Below are 21,917 nucleotides of genomic sequence, written 5' to 3'. Positions count from 1 at the left end.
TTTTATCTTGTTCTTGCTTGTTTCTTCGATTTGCTTGCAGGAATAAGGTTGATCTGCACCGGTAAGATTAACAACCCACCGGTAAGATCAACAACCCACAGAGAGGTGTATCAATCGCAAAGGCGCAACACAACGTCTTGTACGATTGTAGTCGGGTTGTCAACGTTTCTCTCAAATCGTAGTTATCATCAACTCTTCGAAAGATCGGGCCAAACAACTGCCTTGAGTGTCGAAAGGAGCTCAGGGTTCGTCAGGTGGTATCAGAGCTTTCGTTGCTCGGTGAGTTTTCATTTACCTATAACCAGAAAATAGCCAAAAAAAAATTTTCATACATTACCTAGCCACATTTGTGCCATTGCATTGTTCTATGCAGTTTTTGCTTTGTTGAATTTTTGTTGCATTGTCACGTCGTGTTGCTGGTCTTAGCGTCTAGTTCGTTTAGAATTTCGAGTTCTGGTCACGTTTTGTACCACAGTTGTTGTTGCCTCCGTGTCTCTGTTGTCGTCGGGACCTACGAAAACGGAATCGGCTCGCTGCCATGGTTCTATTTTTGTAGTTTTCAGAAGTTTCTGTCGGTTAGTTTTTGAGTTCTTGAGTTGCATCTAAGGTTTCTGTTCGATGGCTGTGCCGTGGTTGTATCCGTTATGGTGCGCATGTGATGTTGTGCGTGAGGAAGAAGGAAGGAGGAGATTAGATTAGATCGGTTTTTGGTAGTAGATTGGATCGGTTTCTATTTGAACCGGATTCGGTTTCCTTGCATGAGATTTTTCCTTTTATTCGAACTCCGTGTGCCGTGTCCTTCCTTTGCCGCCCACCACCACCAGGCCGAGATTTCTGAGTCCGATTCCCTCCCTCACAGCTATACCGTGACATCCCATACACTTGGGTGAAAATTTTTCGTGCGTCGGATTGAAGATATGTTTGCAAAAACGGAACCTATGCAACGAGAGCATTTCATTTTTGTATAGTTCTAATTTTGGGTTTGCATTTGAGTCCCTGTAATTTTAGTATTTATATTTGAGTCCCTGTAATCTTACATTAAGATCCTTGAGTCGGTTTTTGTTAAAAAAAATAAAAAAAAAGGAGAGAAGAAAAGGCAGAAAGGTGCATAAAAAAAGATAAAAGAAAAGCCACACAAAAAAAGAAAAAAAAGAAGGAAAAGAAAGAAAATAAAAAAAAAGAGAAAGAAAGAAAGAAAGAAAGAAAGAAGGCAAAAAAAATCAGTTTGGTTTCATATATTAAGAGTGTGCTTGAGTTGTTTCTGGTGTTATATTGTGGTACTGTTTGTATCTAGGCTCGCGTCTCTATTACATTCTAGCCTTGGACCAGCACGGTACTTGACTTTGAACGATCAATCAACTTTGCATTCTTTGGATTGAGCATTTGCTATTCCTTTGCTATATATTTAAGCCTACCCAGAGCTCCATAGATTTGATTGCAGCTGTACAGCAAGTGTTTGCCAAGGCATCGATACATCCAAACTCCATTGGGGTGCTTGGTTGAGTCGGTGTACGTCACCATTCCACTTGCTTTGGTAAGAACTTGTAAGAGCTTGGTGAAAAGCTTGAGTGTGTGTGATATTTCAGCTGTCACTACCTAGTAGTTGATAGGAGCGTGCATATTCTTGTGTATGTTTCTTATTTGCTACTAACCATGGCAGGATTGTGCAAGGGGAAACGAGATGGTCATGCTCAACATCAACATCTTCACCATCAACAAGATATAGCGACTTCTTCACGCATCACATATGAGGTATATGATAATGATCTTGCAAGGGTAGAATCTAAATTGCCAGTGTTTGATGGTAAGTATGATTCCGCCGCTTATGTTAATTGGGAGCTAGCAGTAGACAAACAATTTGATGAGTATGATTTCTCTAATGCTCAAATGATTAAGGCTGCTACTAATAAATGTACCGGTTCTGCATCTTTTTGGTGGTACACTGTTGGCAATAAGCTTGAAACTTGGGATGAATGCAAAACAATGATGAGGAAAAATTTTGTGTTTTCATATTATAAACGTACTCTCCTTGAGAAATTAGAACATCTAAAACAAGGTGACAAAACCGTGCGGGAGTACTTTCATAACTTTAAAATTTGTATCACTTATAGTGGTTTAAAAGAAAGCAATGAGAACACAATGACTAGATTTTTTAGAGGGCTTAATTCTGATATTTAGGCTGGGCTTATTAATGTGACATATAATCATATAGGCCAATTGTTCATGCTTGCTTGCAATGTTGAGCGCAAAATTTTGGAGAACCCAACGGAGCAACAAGCTATGCTTGTGCCTCCTATCACTGATGTTTTGCAGGAAGTTCAGAACAGTCCCCAAAATGAGAAGAACGATATGTTTGAGATGTCACTTCCATCACTCGCGAATGAAGAGAAGGCTGATGCACCTACATTATCTGAAGAGTGCATAAAAGATAAATTAAATGGTGCAGAAATTACTCAAGGTGAGTATGCTTCTGATGAATTACATTTTTCCACTTTCCATGCCGACCTAGAGCAAATTTTAATGGAACCTACTTCTGAATTGTCTTTGTCACAAGTTGATTTGCATTTTGTTCCTCGTGATAAAGAAGAGTTATGCGATAGTACTTCACTTATATCCATTCCACAACTAGTGAATCAACATGCCACTTTTAATCTTGATTCTCCATGTACTGAATTTAAGCATGTTATTCACACGTCCATCGAGAATGATGAACTTCAATTGCAATCTTCTTTAAATACATTGGGCTATATTCTGTTTGATGATTCTTGTGAGCTCAATTATTTGAAGGACAAAATATTTGCTCATTCTGATTTGCCAAGTCCTCGTAATGTTATTTTTCACATCTTTGGCCAATGTAATGATAGAGGAATATATTTGGTGCATAGAGTTTACATCTGTTCGGATTTAGAACCTCCTGTACATGTGGATAAAACATGCAAGCAAGAGTGACACGTTATTTCTAATCATATTACTTCGAGTTTCTCTTGTTTTGATTGGATAAAACAGATTGTTTTAAATCGACCACGCGATGAGAACCATATGGAAAAACCGAGGACGGTTTTCCGTAAAGAAGGGGAGGATGATGTGACCATGGCTACTACAGATACAACCATTGCTCACATCATGGATGAACAAGATGATATCAAGATCAAGTCCTCCAAGTGTTGGAATCCGATTCGGCCACCTACTACACTGTTGACTTCAAACAGCCGCCAAATTTGCATTCGAGCTCCGTTTTGGGCCCGTGAGTACTTGATGGAAAGGTTTCGGAGTCCTCCTTCCAACGGATCCAGCCTTATCACCAAACTCCATCTCAGTTGGCCGCAATCAAAGAAACAAGGAGCTGCGTCACCTGTCATGGGCCTATAGGCATGTAACTTCATCTGGGACCCCGGCCCAAGTGGGGCCCATGTGGGGTGCGCCCCAACCAGGTGGATCACGACCCTAGGGTCCCTTTGGTCGTCCTCCCACCATTATAATTAGCTAGGTACCCCTTTAGAGTTTCTTGGGTTTTGTTTAGATGAAAGTTTAGCCATTGCTACTTCCTTGCAGCGCGCATGTCGGCTAGCCCGTCCATCTGCTTGTATTCGAAACCCCAACTTATTATGTGTATTCATTCCTATTTGCAATTCAGATTGATTTTATCTTGTTCTTGCTTGTTTCTTCGATTTGCTTGCAGGAATAAGGTTGATCTGCACCGGCAAGATCAACAACCCACAGAGAGGTGTATCGATCGCAAAGGCGCAACACAACGTCTTGTACGATTGTAGTTGGGTCGTCAACGTTTCTCTCAAATCGTAGTTATCATCAACTCTCCGAAAGATTGGGCCAAACAACTGCCTTGAGTGTCGAAAGGAACTCAGGGTTCATCACAATCACGGATATCCAAACAAACAACCCGAAACCGAAACCGACACAGAGTCGGCCGGTCAGACCGTGGGCTGCGCTGGTCTGACCGCGCAATACATGTCGGTCTGGCCGGCGACACATGCCCGGTCTGACCGGATCCAACAGACAGCAGTCCCTGTTAATCCGATGTAAATTCCAATCATCTCCAAAACCACTTTGCAAATAAATTCCAAATATCAAAACCAATAATCTCCAATGCCAATTGTTCATCACAGAATAATAATCAAAAACACCTTTGATTTTACAATCTCCCCCTCAATGAACACATTGGCAAACCCATCAAAAATATTTTAGTGTTTGGAAAAAATAAAACAAAAGTGGTAAAAAGCACACTTCGTACAAATGTACACATCGTGCTTGAAAATCCAAAAGAAAACTTCTCTCACTTTTGAAAAGAAAGAAATTCTCAATCGAACAAAAACATGCTCTTCTCAACTCTCAACTTTTTCAAAAAATTTCTTCTCTTCTCTCCCTTTTGACAATGATTTCATCAAGCATAGGAATTATGTTCATTAATGTTCAGGAGCTTAGCATACATATAGCATATCATGTCATGTGTTGTAATAAAAAGAAGATGAACCCATCAATAATATAACAAGCATGCATTAAAGTATAAATATGAACCAAAGATTTTACAATTAAGCTTGAATCAACAATCAAAATTCATGATTTCATACGATTTATAATGCAACATCTTTACAAGCACATAGGTTGAAAAATAAACACTAAACACATATACCTATTGCATCTATCACTCTTTCTCAAACTAGCTTTTGCACAAAACAACTAAGAGAATTTTTTTTTCTTTTTCTAGAGCATGTTTGCTCATATTTTTCTCTTTTATTTCGGGTACGTCCCTGTCATCAAGACTGTTTCCAGGGATTCGACACCCATTATTTTGCTCACATCGAATACGTCCTTGTCGTCAAGACTGTTTCCAAGGATTCAATATTCATTTTTTCATAATTTTATTCTCTTTTCACAATGAGCAATTACAAGCTATTTGAGGAATAACAATTCAATAAAGCATATGTATAAAGCATTTATAAATCAAACCATATGCTAGCATCAACATTGCATATTTGCTTAATTCAAGTAAAATTTAAGTGTCATGCATCATCTCCCTTAAAAGCAAAATCTAAGTCTCACAAAAAGACTAGAATACATACAAGCTATGCTAGAGACAAATAAACCTTCATAGTATTGCTAGCATGCACAAGAAAATGCCATATGTATAGAACAAAGCTCTCTTTTTTCAATTTTTCTCATTGTCATATTTTTGCTTGATAAAACCATGAGGTGCAAAACTCCCCCTTAAATCATGCCAAAATGATGAATTATTCCCAATTCACCACGAAGAAAAGCAAAACGATTAGAATCCAAAGGTTTAGTGAAAATATCAATAAGTTGCAATTTAGTGTCCAAAAACTGCAATTCAACATCTCATTTCTCAATATGATCCCTCAAAAAGTGAAAACGAATATCAATGTGCTTTGTGCGTGAGTGTTGAACAGGATTTTTAGCAATGTTAATAGCACTAGTATTATCACAAAAGAGAGGTACTTTCTCAAAAGTAAGATCATAATCTTTCAAAGTTGAAATAAGCCAAAGAATCTGTGAACAACAATTAGCAGCAGCAACATATTCAGATTCAGCAATTGATTGAGCAACACTAGATTGTTTCCTACAAGACCATGCAATCAATGATGTACCAAGAAAATGGCATGTTCCACTAGTACTTTTCGTATCAATTCTACAACCAGCAAAATCAGCATTGGAATATCTACTCAAGCATATAGAAGATGAAGTAGAATACCAAATTCCAAACTCAAGTGTATGATTCAAATACCTCATTATTCGCTTGACCGCTTGACGATGTGAAGCACCAGGAGAAGCTGAAAGCGTGCACACAAACACACAGCAAATTGTATGTCTGGCCTAGAAACAGTTAGATACAACAAAGATCCAATCATACTACTATACTCCTTTTGATCAACAGCTTCACTATCTTCAATAGGATCCAACACAGTTGTAGAACCAATTGGTGTTGAAATTGGCTTGCAATTCTCCATCTTAAACCGTCTCAAAAGATTCTTTGTGTACTTCGTTTGATGCACAAATGTACCTTGAGGTGTTTGCTTAATTTACAATCCTAAAAAGTACGATAACTCACCCATCATGCTCATCTCAAATTCCTTGGGCACAGTCTCAGCAAACTCCACAACCAAAGCGTGAGTTGAACAACTAAAGATGATATCTTCCACATAAATCTGAATGAACAGTTGATTATCACCATGCTTAAAAACAAAATGCGTTTTGTCAACCTTTCGCAAGCAAAAAGTTCTTAAGTCTATCATACCATGCTCTAGGTGCTTGTTTCAAACCATACAAAGCTTTAGACAATTTAAAAACATGGTTGGGAAAATCAAGATTTTCAAAACCTGGTGGTTATTTGACATAAACTTCCTCCTGTATAAAACCATTTAGAAAATCACTTTTCACATCCATTTGATACAATTTAAAACCTTTTGAAGCAGCAAAAGCCAACAAAAGTCTAATTGCCTCAATTCTAGCAACAGGATCAAAAGTTTCACCAAAATCCAAACCCTCCACCTGGGTAAAACCTTGAGCAACAAGTCTAGCTTTATTTCTCACAATCAAACCATCCTCATTTTGTTTATTTTTGAAAACCCACTTGGTTCCAATAATATTATGTCCAGAAGGTGATTCAACTAAAGTCCAAACTTTATTTCTCTTAAAATTTTCAAGTTCTTCATGCATGGCGTTAATCCATGATTCATCAATTAATGCATGTGACACATCTTTGGGTTCAAAAGAAGCAACAAATGCAGAATTTGCACAAACATCATGAGTCGTTATCTTAGACCTAGTGGTCCGCTCACTTAGATTACCAATTATTTGTTCCGGTGGATGTCGTCGTTGAATATGCAAAGTAGCAGCGACTTCTAAAGTTGTTTCACGTTCTGTACCAGTACTGGTCGAAGTTGTAGCCTCTGGAGGACAATCTCGATCAGCGTCAACAGAACCCGAACCTGACGACCCTGGCCGGTTTGACCGCTCGTCCTGAGGCGGTCTGCCCGGAGGTGTGCTTGCGGTCTGACCGGCCTGGCGCCCGGTCTGACCGGCCGAGCCGACCTTGTCGTCATCGTCGTCGCTATCGTCTTCAAAAATACAACTATCCTCCCCCTGAACCTGTGACAATGTACCTGTAATATCGAGTCTAGTACCTGGACTAGCCTCATCAAAAGAAACTTCGCAAGTCTCAACAATTTTGTTAGTCTCCAAAATAAGTACATGATAGCCATGAGAATGTGTAGGGTAACCAAGAAACATTATATCGATAGAACGTGCCTCAAACTTGTCCAAATTTCCAGATTTCAAGACAAAGCATTTGCAACCAAAAACACGCAAAATGTGAAACTTTGGGTTGACATCCAAATCGAAGCTCATAAGAAGTTTTTCCAAGTTTTGACCTCAAGAAAACCCGATTTGAAATATAGCATGCGGTGTTAGCCGCCTCCGCCCAAAATTTTCTAGGAGTGTGATACTCATCCAACATCGTTCTAGCCATCTCAACCAAAACATGATTCTTTCTTTCAAAAACACCATTTTGTTGCGGAACACGAGGAGAAGAAAATTCGTGTTCAAGACCTCTTTCGTTGCAAAATTGTTCAAATGAAGCATTTTTAAACTCACCACCATTATCACTTCGGATTCTTTTCAAAGAACCAGGAAATTCAAGATCCAATCGAAGAAACAAACCACGAAAGTGTTGAAAAGCTTCGTCCTTAGTTGCCATGAAGAAAACCCAAGAATATGAAGAAAAATCGTCAACAATAACCAACACATACCACTTTCCTCCAACAGATTGCACTCTAGCTGGATCAACAATGTCCATATGTAATAGCTGTCCCAGTGCATCCACCATCACAAAAACAATAGGAGCATGTGAAGAAGCAACCATCTTAGCATGACGACACGGTGTACAAACCAAATCAAGATCTTTCTTAAGTTTAGGCAAACCACGAACAAGATCCAAACCACTTAGCCTAGTGAGATGATCAAAACCAACATGTCCAAGTCTACGATGCCAAAACATCACATCTTTATCAAACTTAGCAACCAAACATGTTATCGCAGGTGAAACATGATTATCAAAATCAGCTTTAAACACTCTTCCATAGCGAGAAATATTCAGCACAGAATCACCACAAGAATCAAAAACTTTACTTCCAGTTTTCTTAAAGTGAACCTCAAAATCTTCATCAACAATTTGTGAAACTGAAAGCAAATTATACTTTTAGTCCTCAACCAAAGCTACATTCTTCAATTCAAATTTCTCATTTACCTTAACCAAACCTTTAGCGAGAACAACACTCGTAGAAGCATCACCAAAGATAATCGATTCAGTCTTAGATGCCTTTTTGAGGGAGGAGAACCAATTTTTATCACCGGTCATGTGCCGCGAACAACCGGAATCCACGATCCACACGTTCTCCTTCCTTGCCACCAAAGCGTACACACAAGCAGAAGTCGAAGCCTCAGTACTGGGGTTAGATGATAATAAAAATTTAGGAATCCAGTACTAAGACACACGACCAGTAGATCCAATAGGCATATATCCACGTGCAAAAACAATTTGAGACCGCCGAGTACAGCCAGTCTAACCGGGGGCCGGTCTGACCGCTGCTATACCGTCGGTCTGACCGAAGCCAGTCTGACCGCCGCTCAGTAGCCGGTCTGACCGCGGGACCCACTGCGGTCAGACCGGTTTCCTCGAGGGAAAACCAGATTTTTGCCACTTTAATTTTGTAAAAGCAATTTCTCTCTCCTTTTTTGTTTATGAGCCAATCTGAAACAAAAACCAACAATATGTCATCTTTGCCAAAAAAGAACAAGTATACTTTTCTTTAGAAGAAGATGGTTTTGAAAGATTTGTTTTTGTTACTTTTAGTGTTGCAGAAAGAGAAGGCAAAATTCCAGCAGATTTAAAAACTGTTTTCTTTTCACTTGGTTTTGTATAAATTTCACCACGTTCAGTCATACTCAAAACATTTGGTTGATTTTTTGTGAAATAATCATGAACATCTAAACCAACACCACTATTGTAACTAGTCACTTTAGATTGATCCACTCAAAACATTTGGTTGATTTTTGGTGAAATAATCATGAACATCAAAACCAACACCCCTATTGTAACTAGTCACTTTAGATTGATCCAAAATCATGTTAAGTTGTTTCTTACCTTCATAAAATCTTTGCAAAGAACTTTTCAAATAAGAAACCTCTTTTTCCAAATTAGCACAATTTTCACAATCTACCATGACACCTTTGCTTTTACGATATTTGGGGCAAGAAAGCACTTCATTGTTTTTCACAACATCTTCCATGTACTCAACACGACCTAAAACATCTTTTAGTTTAATCTTGTTTAATGTGCATGTTGAGCAATCCAAAACATCATGTGGTTGTTTTAACTTTTTAGCACAAATCATGTTAAACATCAAACTAGCATGAAAAGCAATTTGATATTTTTGCAACAACTTTTTAGTTAAAAACAACTCATCCAAAGTGTGTGTGTGCAAAGCAAATCCAAGAGCCAGAGAAGACTTATTTTTCAAATCATGTGCAGCATTGACACCTCTAATTTTTGAAATCTCATTCATTAAAACCTCACAATTTTTGTAATCATCATCATTAGGAATAAGAGAATTTAATCTAACAATTTCATAATTAAGAGATTCAATGAAAAATTCCTATTTTCTATACATCTTCTCGCACTTCTTATTTTTTGCACTTAAAATAAGAATAGCTTCCTCAAAAGTATGTACCTCATTGTCTTCACACCCTGAATCCGATTCACCACACGCCATGAAGCAAACACTGGAGATGTTCTTTCCCTTATCTTCATCTCTACTATCACCATCTACATCGCTTAGTGGCTTAAACGCAGCGTAGACTTGATCAAAAGCCTTATTGAGAGTCTCCTTGATCTTCCTCCCTTTGAAAGTACCCTTCGGCTTCTTGTCATTGGTCTTCTCATCACCATTATCTTCCCTCCTTGCTCTCCCAAGCTTAGGACATCGCGAACGAAAGTGATCTGTAGAACCACATTCAAAGCAACGATTTGGTCCACCTCTTTTCCTGTACCTAACATTAGTCATAGCTCGAGAAAGTTTGTTAGATAACAAAACCAAGTCCTCCTCCTCGATCTATTCGAGTTGATCATCGGACATGGCATTAAACAAAGCAAATACGGAAGACTTCGATGAAGAAGAATCAACATCCAAAGAAGTTGAGGAAGAAACCAAAGCACTCAACTTAGAATCAACTTTACGAGAAAGAATATTCATCTCATGTGTTTTCAGTTTTGTGTAAAGCAAATCCAAAGTCAAAGTAGACATATCAACATACTCCTGAATAGATGTAACTTTCATCTCCCAAATAGACATGTCAAGACCATTCAAAAAGTGGCGAGAAATCTCAGATTGTGTATAATTAGCATCATAAGAAGAATCAACAGACTAAGATCACTCAAAATTTTGTTAAACCTAGAAAGACAGTCATCCAAAGCTTTTCCAGGTTTCATCTTAAATTTAATGTACTCCTTTTTGAAAAGATCTCGATGAAGCTCTTTAATATTATTTGTTCCTTGATGAAAATTACTCAAAGCAATCCAAATCTCATGGGCAGTTTGAAGATGAGAAACACAATCATAATCCGAACGAGAAATCCCACTCAAAAGAATATTGTGAGCTTTGCTATTTTGTTCAAAATCAGTTTTTAAAGCAGCAATATTAATTCGTTCAGGGACCACATAAGGATGAGAAACTTTTCTCCAAATATCATAATCCTCAGCCATAATGTAAGATTGCATCCTATTACACCAATGAGAAAAATCCGTTCCATTGAAAACATAAGGCTTAGTTGAAAACTTAGCAGCCATGGCAAAAACTCTAGATCGGTTAAAATCCAAAGGAGAAAACAAGGCTCTGATACCACTTGTAGGATCGAATCACAATAACTAAGCCAACCAGAGGAGGGGGGTGAATGGTTGATATACCCAAAAACCAAAATTTTTAGCGGAAATAAAAGTTACCCTCAAATTCGATGGATCGCGGTCTGACCGAAGTAATTGCACCGGTCTGACTGCCTGAATACCTCCGGTCTGACAGAGGTAGTAACTCCGGTCTGACCGCCTGGATCAGCTCCTGTCGTCTACTGCCGCCGCCGGTCTGATCGCCCTAATGCCGCTGGTCGGACCGCCGCGATGCCGCCGGTCTGACCGCCGGTGTGTCGCCGGTTAGACCGCTGAAACCCGATGAAACATAAATCGAAGAACTCTTAAAGTGGATGACAACTTTATTGATTCTCTCTGTGTTTACGAAGTGCACCAACAACACTCCTTACAAAAATCTTGACTAAACTCGAAACCCTAACTCAACTATCAACTCAATTGCTCTCAAAAGCGATACCGGAAAGCCTCACGCTCCCTGTCTATTTATACATGAGGTAGGCAGCCTAAAGCCACGAACCAAACTCATACTAGAAGTCCTAATCCTCATAGGAAACCTTCTCGTACAAGAAATAAACTTTACATAACCAATCATACCAAATTTGGACTCCTTCCAAATTCAACTCCGCATTCCATACGCACAGAATACATCCATCGTATGCCATATGGAAACTTCACCAACCACGTGCATTGAACTCTAGCCTTAGTATCCCGCATGATCTCTGACCACCACGGACTTCGTCTTATCCCCAAGCCGACTCCCGGTCCATCGCCGCAAATACTCTCCCGGCATCTCGAGTGACCTACACATAGAAAGAACAAAGAAACCATATTCCGAGATCAAGCTATCCCCAACTTGACTCATTGTTAACAAACAACAGTATTACATACGTATAGTATCCATCTAGAAGCCACAATCATGAAACAATCACGGATATCCAAACAAACAACCCGAAACCGAAACCGACACAGAGTCGGCCGGTGAGACCGTGGGCTGCGCCGGTCTGACCGGACCCAACAGACAGCAGTCCCTGTCAATCACCTGTAAATTTCAATCATCTCCAAAACCACTTTACAAATAAATTCCAAATATCAACACCAATAATCTCCAATGCTAATTGTTCATCACAGAATAATAATCAAAAACACCTTTTATTTTACATTCCGCGCGCTACAGCGCGGAATAATAGTTCGAGCGCCACACAACGCCCTCTCCTTCCGGTTTTCCCTTTTTTTGCCACCCCACCTTTCTTCCGCATCCTACCCGGTTCGTTTTTTTTCATTTTTTTTTACCACCTCACCTTCTGTGTTTCTTTTTTCTCTTTTCCATCTCATCCGTGATTCATCAATGGCCCGGCAAAATATTAACCATCCTGATTTTTCTGTTATTCATTCCTTCTATATAGTTTTTCTGTTTTCGCATTTTAGTAAAATATTTACCGTCTAGCTTTTCTTTCTGAGTTTTCCGTTTTTCTAGTATCTCCGCACGTTTCAAAAGTAACAAATTTACTTCGTGGAGTTTTTCATTTACTCATAGCCTTCCACATATGCTCATTCGAAAGTAACAAATTCACTCGCAATAATGCCTCCACATCGTATGCATTCATTTTTGTTTTTACTTTTATTATTTCTTTTGTGAAATTATTTTTTATTCTAGTTTGTTATTATTTTGTGATCACAAAATATGTATTCATTTTTGAATCATAACACAACAGCAAAATTTATCTTTGAATATTTTTCTCTATTATTTAGAGAAGGAATTTTAAATCATATATAAACTTTACATGTGAAAAGTTTACCTGTGTAAAGTTTACATATAAAATGTTACTGAAAATTACTATGTAAATAAAGTTAGTATATGTAAACTTTATACGAATAAAGTTACATGTATAAAATAGAATTGTTTATGGTAGATTTTAGTCTAAATGAGAAAAGAAAAGGCCAGGATATGCTTCAGCTAGCTAGTGGGCCCAGGATGATTTTGCATATACATAACATAAGGCTATAGAGAGACTTGTGAGTAAGAGCAGGACACGCACGAAAGAAATAGGCAGCGTCTTCCCCTTCCCTTTGTGGCGTAAAAGAAAAGAAAATCTCCCGTCTCTTCGTCTCCTCCGCTCCTTGCGCCGCCAAGAAGACGAGTCGGGGGCGGCGATCTCCATCTGGCGAGCAGAGCAGGGGAGGGGAGGGGATCCTGGTGAGCCTCTTTCTGATTCATCTCTCTCTCTCTCCCATCGGGACTGGAATTTGCTTGCGTTCGTTCGTTCGTTAACCCTAGCTTCTATTCTAGATCTGGAAGAAGCTCTTCCCTTAATTTCAGAGCCTTAACCTTAATACAAGTAACAGTTTGTTTGTTCCCCGAAATGTTTGTGAACCCCCATGTCCCAAGTTGGATCCGCCCCCTGGTTTGGAACACCTTGCACTTTTCAATTTCCGGTGATTTGTCTGTAACTGTGTACTAGGATAGTCTCTTAGTAATCTATCCATGTCAAAAATCCTTGGTTGTTACGAAGAAAGAACCATTCTGGAAGATGCTATGCAATTCATTTCCTAATTCTTATTGCTTTTGTATCTGTACTACCTGACCTTATTTCTTAGTTTCTTTATACCTAGCTTATATTCTCTATCTGAAAAATGTAACTAGTATTGTGGGTACACCAACTGTAATTTACCCTCTTCCTTATTTATCGAGAAATCTTCCTTCTTATCAATCTTTTATTGCCCTATCTTGGATTCTTTTCGGTTTAGTTTGTTTCTAATTTCATGTTAGTAACGGATATGAAATGTGGGAGAATGCCAAATTTTAGTGGGCCTTTTAGATTACACGCTTTCTGTTTCGTTTATGCATATATTTATTCTATTTATTGTAATTTGATATGTTCAGTGAAAAGTTGAAAACTTTGACGCAAAATGACCTTATTCTGATTCTTTAATGCACTGTTTTCCTTCATAGTATAACTTAGTGGCCACTGAAAGAAATACTGTGGATGAATGCCTATTGATAGTGTAACCTATATGCTATCTGCTTTTCCTCGTCAAATGGAGATGACCGAACACCAATTTGTCTTAGAGGATATATATGGAACATGAGTGAAAATCCATTGAGTTTTAAAGAAGTACAATGCCACTTCATCAACTTTTGTACATAATCAATTGGCTAATCTTTTCCCCTGATGCCATGTTGTTGTTTGTCATCATATATTGCATTCACAGTCAGAAATTTGAAGAACATATTAGATGCATATTAAGTGTCATGGTTGATATTGGCTTTCATGTTTACTGGAATAAAATCCCTTCTATCCTTAGGCATTATAACTTACTTCCAAATAAAATAAACTACTTTTGGTAAAAATATATTTTGGAAGAGACCTCCCACATATATATTGCTACCTCTACTGTGGGCTAGGTAGACAATCATGAGACTGGATGCATCATGTTCAGTTCTTTGTGGCAAAATCCGTAATATAGAAGATATACAATGTGATGAACCTTCACGCTCACCTTCAGCCACTTTTAGGGTGGTTGCCTTAATTGTTTGTTATGTGTTGGTTTCAAGTTTGAGTGCTGCTTTTGTTTGCATCATATCATTTTTCATTGAGTATCAGTTTGAATGATATCTTTAAGATGAAACTCTGATCATTTATTTGAAAATCCTGGCAGTTTTTCATGTACGGTAATCATAACTTCATATATTGATTATTTTTCAGGCTCAGTCTTGCGACTTTCTTGCTGTATAATGAGATCATATCTTTGAGTGCTCAATGATGTCAACACTAATTGATGGTCTCCCTAATGAAGTTGCTCTTCAGTGCCTTGCACGGGTGCCATTTTTGTCCCATCCTGTTCTTCAAATGGTCTGCCATTCTTGGAGAGCATCTGTTCGAAATGGTGAGCTTTCCAAAGTTAGGAATCAGATTAGTGCGACTGAAGACCTGTTATGTGTGTTAGCATTTGAACCTGAAAACATGTGGCAGCTTTATGACCCTCTTCGAGATAAGTGGATAACCCTTCCTGTCATGCCATCTCAGATTAGGAATATTGCTCGTTTTGGAGTGGCCTCGGTTGCAGGCAAGCTCTATGTAATTGGTGGTGGCAGTGATCGAGTTGACCCACTTACTGGAGACCATGACAGGATCTTTGCAAGCAATGAGGTTTGGTCTTATGATCCTCTCTGTCGTTTATGGGTCCAGAGGGCTCCAATGCTTGTAGCTCGCGCAATGTTTGCCTGTTGTGCACTGGATGGGAACATAATTGTTGCTGGGGGCTTCACAAATTGCCGCAAATCAATATCAAAGGCTGAGATTTATAACCCTGAAGCTGACACGTGGGAGCCTCTCCCTGACCTACGTCAAGCACACAGCTCTGCATGCTCTGGACTTGTCATAAAGGGTAAGATGCATGTATTGCACAAAGGCCTACCAACAGTGCAGATTCTTGAAGATGGCAATGCTTGGGCTGTTGAGGACTACTCTTGGCTGCAAGGTCCGATGGCAATGGTTCGTGGGGAGCTTTATGTGCTGAGCAATAGTTGCATTATGAAGCAGCGTGGTGTGAATTTCCCTGATAAGATGGTGTCGTGTGCATCTGAATTCCAAAGCAGGATAGGTTTTGGGATGATTGGTTTGGGAGACAACATATATCTGGTTGGTGGAGTAATTGGACCTGGGCCAAGAAATCAGTGCATCAAGCCACTATCTGATGTTGATATCTTGAATGTTACTAGTGAGAGACCAACCTGGCTACCAGGATCACCAATGACACATTGTCGAGGGAGCATTTCTGGTTGTGCTTTGCTGAGGATTTAGCCTCATTCAACGTTGCTCCCATGCTGGTATCTTACTGTTGCTGAAGGGAAAGATTGCAGATAGCTTTTAATGGTTCTGCCTTTCGTTTTATTTGAAAAGAAGTCTGTTAATTATTGTTCAATTTTGAATTGCCTGTTGTATTGAGGACATATATGTTGGTCATGGTTCAATGCTAGATTACCAGTCATATCCTGTATTTATCTTGAATTTGGATCTGGATCCAAACGTAGTACTTTATGTGCATTTGTAATTGTATCATCCTTGCAACTCTGTCCTGGATGTGAAGTTTTTCATGTATTCCTAATTTAAATTCAGATAAAAAAAGAGAAAAGGTTAGGAACAGGAAGTGCCATTTTATTTTTTTACTGCTGGTTACTGAGAATATCCTATCCCAACGATTTGTGCCATGTCATTGTCATGATCCAATATTTTGCACTTATTGTCCTATGCTGTTGCAATCTATGTACGGTTTTCTGGCAACCTGAAGACATTCATGTACTTATTCCTGAAACTTCATAATCAAGTTTGCAGTTCAGGATCGACCCTTACTCGATGAGGTTTAGACAGATCAAAATAACCATGATATGATTATTTTATCTCTTGCTACAGGTGTAGTAAACTGTGAGTAAGTACTTGTTTTCATGTCTGTTCTCTCTGTAGGTCATGAAAAATGGTTTATTATGCAAAAACCCTTCTCGTGCATCTCTGTTTTAGTGTATATGCTACATGCAATGGAACAACGTAGACTTTGCCTTGCCACTAACATGGTAATTTGATCCAATTAGCTGCTGCTTAGTTACCAGGTTTCACAATATTATAACTACACTGTTTTCCAACGATCTCCATCCATACCTAGTGAGTTTCCTCTCTTGTGCGTAAAGGATCAACGGCTTGCTTCTGACCAGATTTTGAAAGAAAAGGATGTCAGCTATTAAGTTTGTAATATGGAAAAAAGACCCAAGAAAAAGGAATAGTGGTGACGACCCCTGTTTTTATAACAAGAATCATTCATGTTAATAGTAGTCTGATACTCACGATTACATAGCTGATTTTGTCAAGTGCACATACATAAAGTGTCTTGCGCGATTTATTACATCATAGAGCCCACAGGCATAGACTGGAACATAGAACCAAATAGTTTGGAATGTATTCAAAAGCAGAATTAAGGTAAGGCAGCAGAATTAATGCAGCGGTATTGTTATTGTCACAGGCAACGACCGTATCTAAGACCTACTGAACGCTATCATCTTCGGCAACCTCCTGATAGTACTCCTGATTAATTTGTAAATAGAAAGGGTGAATACCAACCGTTCGTACTCAACAAGTCACTGCAACAACAATGCATATGGAAGATATTCAAGCCACCACCACCAATTTTGCAATTCTTTTCATAAGCCTAAGAAAGCATAGACTAATCAAGTTTTAGTTCCATTGTTCATTAATCAGCGACATTCTGTCCACCATCTATTGTGTTTTTAAGGATAGCTTTCCGCCACTGAGTCATCATGGTTTTCTGGGGTTACCCCTTCTCGCTTCCCGAGAAGTTGATCTACTAGTACAAAATCATCATGCAACATCCGTTTCATCATTTTAAAAGTTAAGAGTCTAGCCAAGTGTAATACATGTCCCGGTGCTCAATATCTGCGAGCACGGCTTTTCAAATAGATTGGTTTACTCAAACTGTAGTGGATGTACATTTTACCCATACTTCGTGACTTGCCCAACACATGATCCGAAGTCCCAACGAATGAGACGCGTCACAGCAAAGCATTTCAATAACCTCACTTTGGCAGTACTTGCTCCATGAACTTGATCCCTCATGCAGGCATACACAGTTTCTAGCAGTGAGAGGAGTTCTAGTGTTACTGGGAAGGGAAAACTCACACATGCGTTAAGTTATAGTTAAGTTAGGTTTTAATTTGGTTGCCCACATATGCTTATCCATCGTAGGCTCTCCGCCTATTCACACATCTAAATGAAACCACCACTTCTTGGGTACCGCCTCCGCGCAGCTATTTACTCTGCTAGATTTATACCCATACGAGAAGTACGGTCGTACTAGGATCGTTCCATGCTTAACTTCATGGCTCGGTCCTTACCAGGGACGACACTAGCCTTTATCGGACACCACCCAAAACATCCAGCCGCCAAATTCTAAAATATTTGTTTAGTTTTTTAACTTTCTTTCACAAATAGTTTCATCAATGTCATGACAATGAGGCGCTCATGTCTTCACATGCCGTATATCAACTACCGGCAGCTGGAGAAAGGGAGATGTTGTTTCGTTTTCCGTACGGACGCTTCCCAAACTATTAAACTGTGCGTTTTTTGCAAAAAGTTTCTATAGGAAAGTTGCTTTAAAAAATCATATTAATCTATCACTAATCTTTGAGCATGTTGAACCTATTTACAAGAATATATATATATATATATATATATATATATATATATATATATATATATATATATATATATATATATATATACACACACACACACACACACACACACACTAGCAAAAGTGCCCGTGCGTTGCACCTGGTGATTACGGAGTGTGTACAGTGACAAGAAGTGTTGTTTGGTTTAGATATGTCCGATAAATAATCTGCTATATATTTGCGGAATATATATGATGTGTTAGTTTGGATGATTCGTAGCACGAGAGAAAATGGATGGACGAACAATGCGATTGTCTTTGCCCAAAAGGCGACGGATGGAAATTTGTATCATGAATGAAAATATGTATTTTTTATGTAGGTAAGTGTAATAATATACGAGTGGAATTTTCATACTCAATGTATTTTGAATTGCGAGAATATAAATTTTTTTAGAAACACATAGTATAAACGCGCTCACAATGTGAACATTGAGATTGACGACGTTACCACGAATGCCTCGAGCACCCATGTCAAATCAAATATTTGAATCCAGGTTGACTGGTTCCACCATAAGAAACCTATCCAGTTAAACTATACCCACTTTGCATTGTGGGAATATACCTGTGTATTGTTATCTGAGGAAAATGTGTGGAGTTTAATAAATCTTATTAATTTTGTGAGAGTAAGTATTGTTTTTGATTTACAAATTGTATTTGAGGTCAAATATTAATAAGTAGACATAAAAATGAAAGAAGATTAGACAATGAGGGAAATAATAATTGAAAAAAGAGCAGATAAGGACATAGAAAAAAAAGAGCAGAGGGGACATGTCAAGAATTTTTTTATTATGTAAACAATTTTAATAAGTAAATACCTGTGTGCAACGGGTAAACTAAAATTATAACAAATATAAAATTATTAGATGATTAGGATTTAGTTTTTTATGATATGAGCCATTAAAAAAATTCCTTATAGAAATAAAATAAGTTGTAAAAAAAAGGCCCATTAGACCCTATCAGCCTGCTATTACGCGTCCAGCACATGAAGCGCGTGTGGTGCTGTGGCCCGATATGGAGGCCGGCCCGATGCGGGATCGATATGAGCCATTCGTTTTGATGGACAGCTCAGATTGATTCTAAATCCATCAACACTCTAACCCTAATCACACCTTCACCCGACCGTGAGCTCCACCTTCCGCTCGGCCCCTCCCCGACCGGTGGCGCCTCTCCTCCTCCCCTCCCCTGTCCCGACCAGCGGCGTCGCTCCTCCTCCGCCGCACCCCTCCCCACCCCTCCTGGTGGTGCCTCTCCCCCTCCCTTCCCCTCTCCCGACCAGTGGTGCCGCTCCTCCTCTGCCGCCCCCTCTCTGCTACTCCCTCTCCCCCTCTCCTCCCCTCTTGGTGGCGCCTCTTAGTATGGCGGCTTCCTGCGGGTAGATCCGGCAGCACCAACGGCGCCGGTCGCTTCCCGTGGCCCGAGGCGGTAGAGACGGCTTCCCGCGGTGGATCCGACGGTGACGACGGTGCTGACGACTTCCCGCGGTGGATCCGACAGCGACGATGGCTACGTGCGTGGCGGCGGCGGCGGCTGCTTCCTGCATCGAATCCGACGGCTACGAAGGTGGCGGCGGCTTCCGGTGATGTTTTTATTTTTTTTCCTCTTTTGCTTGATTGTCCTATTGGATTTTGTATCTATGTTTGCAATGAATTTTCGCTGAATCGCTTGTGCATTTGGTTGTTGCTGCGGACTCTGGATGATTTTCTTTTTATCTTGTACTCTCATCTCGGATGTTGTGGATGAGGGATTTTTTTAGGACACTGACGAAAAATTAATGTGTTAACGTAACGAATCTTTAATGGTACATGAATCTCAACAAAACAACTTCACCTTTACTACTTAAACTAGTAATCATGCACGTGCAATGCACATTCTTCTTTTATATATTAGCATGTAAAAAAAACAAGTAATCAACTTTTAGGTAATGTTTGGCTAATGGGAAAGGGAAATGATTTACCACCCATCAAAAGATATCTTTAAATCCTAACCGTTCATTCTCTCTCTTCTATTTAATCCTAACCCTTCATTCATTTCCCAATCCCAATCCCACCCTCTATTTCCCATTATCCAAACACACCCTTATGTCTTGTGTTTCATCAAGATGACTCTAGATCAGAAAATTAACACCAGTGTAACATAGTTCCAACAGATGGCAGGCTATGAGCCAAGCTATATGTTTCAAGAGAAAAGAATAGAATATGACTGTTTGGTGCAGAAAAAAGAAACAACACCTACATCATATATATGGAAGCACACACAAGAGAATAAATTAAAAAAAAGACTGATTATACTGTGTTAACATTGAAATTTGGTAAGCCCGGAGTAGTCATCGGCTTAGAGTCAGCATCGGCTTCGAAGTCCTGAGATTAGCTGATGAGAGTTGTCAAGTCGTCAGTTGTCGGATTCTTGCTATATTCGGTTAAGGAAATTGATCTACTAAAGGAAGCTTATCTAGAAGAGACCGAGTTCAAAGAGAATGCGGCATAGCAAGTTATCTATTAATTAGGAATAGTTTGTTAGTTTCCTTTTATCTTTAGAAAAGTGTGTTTAGTGTCCTATAAGGACTTTATCTTTTCCTTTTATCTTTAGGAAAGTTTCTTTCTTGTCCGACAAGGACTTGTATCAACCCATAGGTATAAATATGTACACTCGGGGTCTATGTAATCTATCTTAACGATCAATACAATTCGGCGCATCGCCACCTTTTACCTTTTCTACTTTATTTTATCGTCCGGCGGGACTTGGCACCTGACGCGGGGCTGCATCGGTGTTTGATCTCCGGCTAAGGGGTAAGTCCAATGTTCCGCCGGCCTAGGCAGTTGTATCGTCTACGTCGGCGTCGTTCAAAGCTGCATCAGTACATTCGACCTCTTAGATTACTCTGGTTTGGATGATATATTTGTCTACCTATTTATCATGTCTTTGTTAATCTAGTCTTAGCATATCAATTTAGCTCTATCGGCTGCTTCTTGTTTTAGGGTTTCTGCCGGTATCGGCTAAATCGCGTTGCTAGATTAGATTAGCTTAGACATCTACCACCCTGAAAACTCAGTCAACGGCTTGATTGTCTAGATATTATGTTTCTTTTCATACTTAGTGCTGCATCAGTTAAGTTTGATCTACTAAGTCATGCTTACAACCATAATCTCTAGCCTGCTTCTTGATTGCCAATAAGGGTTTCATCGGGGTTTCAGCCGATGAGTTATTTGGACGTTGCATCGGCTCACAAGGATTGCATATACATATAAGTTGGATTTAGCCGATGACAACAAAGGTTTCACTGTTTAATCTAATCTCGTGGATTTCATGACATCGGACCTCCAACCGATGTGTGCTTTAACCATTCGGATCAGTGCTTATTATATATTGTTTCTAGCCGATTGGTTTCTACTCGATTATATTGTTATTTTATTACATCAGCCGATTGCCTGTATATCATCATCTACATTGGACATATAGCCGATTGCTTAAACCCTATCGCTATCGGCCGGTATCGTCATCAGCTGGAATCACTACATCGGCTTGTTAGCCGATCGGCAGTTTTATCTGTTGTTTACATAACTTGTCAGTTGCAGGATCAAACTGACTGGCACGCCCGCATCTCATCAATCTTTGGACCTGCACAGAAGTTAAGCAGATCTCCCAGGCCAGTGTGTTCGACTTTTTCATCAACATACTGTCTGCTTACTACATGGGTCAAAAGATGACCTCAAGCCTAAGATTACACTTATCT

The 21,917-nt window shown here is 39.3% G+C and overlaps 1 protein-coding gene across 1 annotated transcript; it reads left to right on the top strand.

The window, feature by feature from the left end:
- The first annotated feature begins 13,017 nt into the window (after positions 1-13,017).
- LOC4348513 (F-box/kelch-repeat protein SKIP30) lies at positions 13,018-16,092 on the top strand. Its single transcript, XM_015757305.3, has 2 exons — positions 13,018-13,142; positions 14,653-16,092. Exon 2 carries the CDS (start codon positions 14,707-14,709, stop codon positions 15,748-15,750), a length of 1,044 nt encoding a protein of 347 aa, XP_015612791.1. The 5' UTR covers positions 13,018-13,142; positions 14,653-14,706; the 3' UTR covers positions 15,751-16,092.
- The last annotated feature ends 5,825 nt before the right edge of the window (positions 16,093-21,917 follow it).

The sequence above is a fragment of the Oryza sativa genome, chromosome 10, assembly GCF_034140825.1.
Source record: "Oryza sativa Japonica Group chromosome 10, ASM3414082v1".
NCBI classification, from domain to species: Eukaryota; Viridiplantae; Streptophyta; class Magnoliopsida; order Poales; family Poaceae; genus Oryza; species Oryza sativa.
Note: the sequence above shows the minus strand (reverse complement) of the source record. Positions and strands in the feature narration are given on the sequence as shown.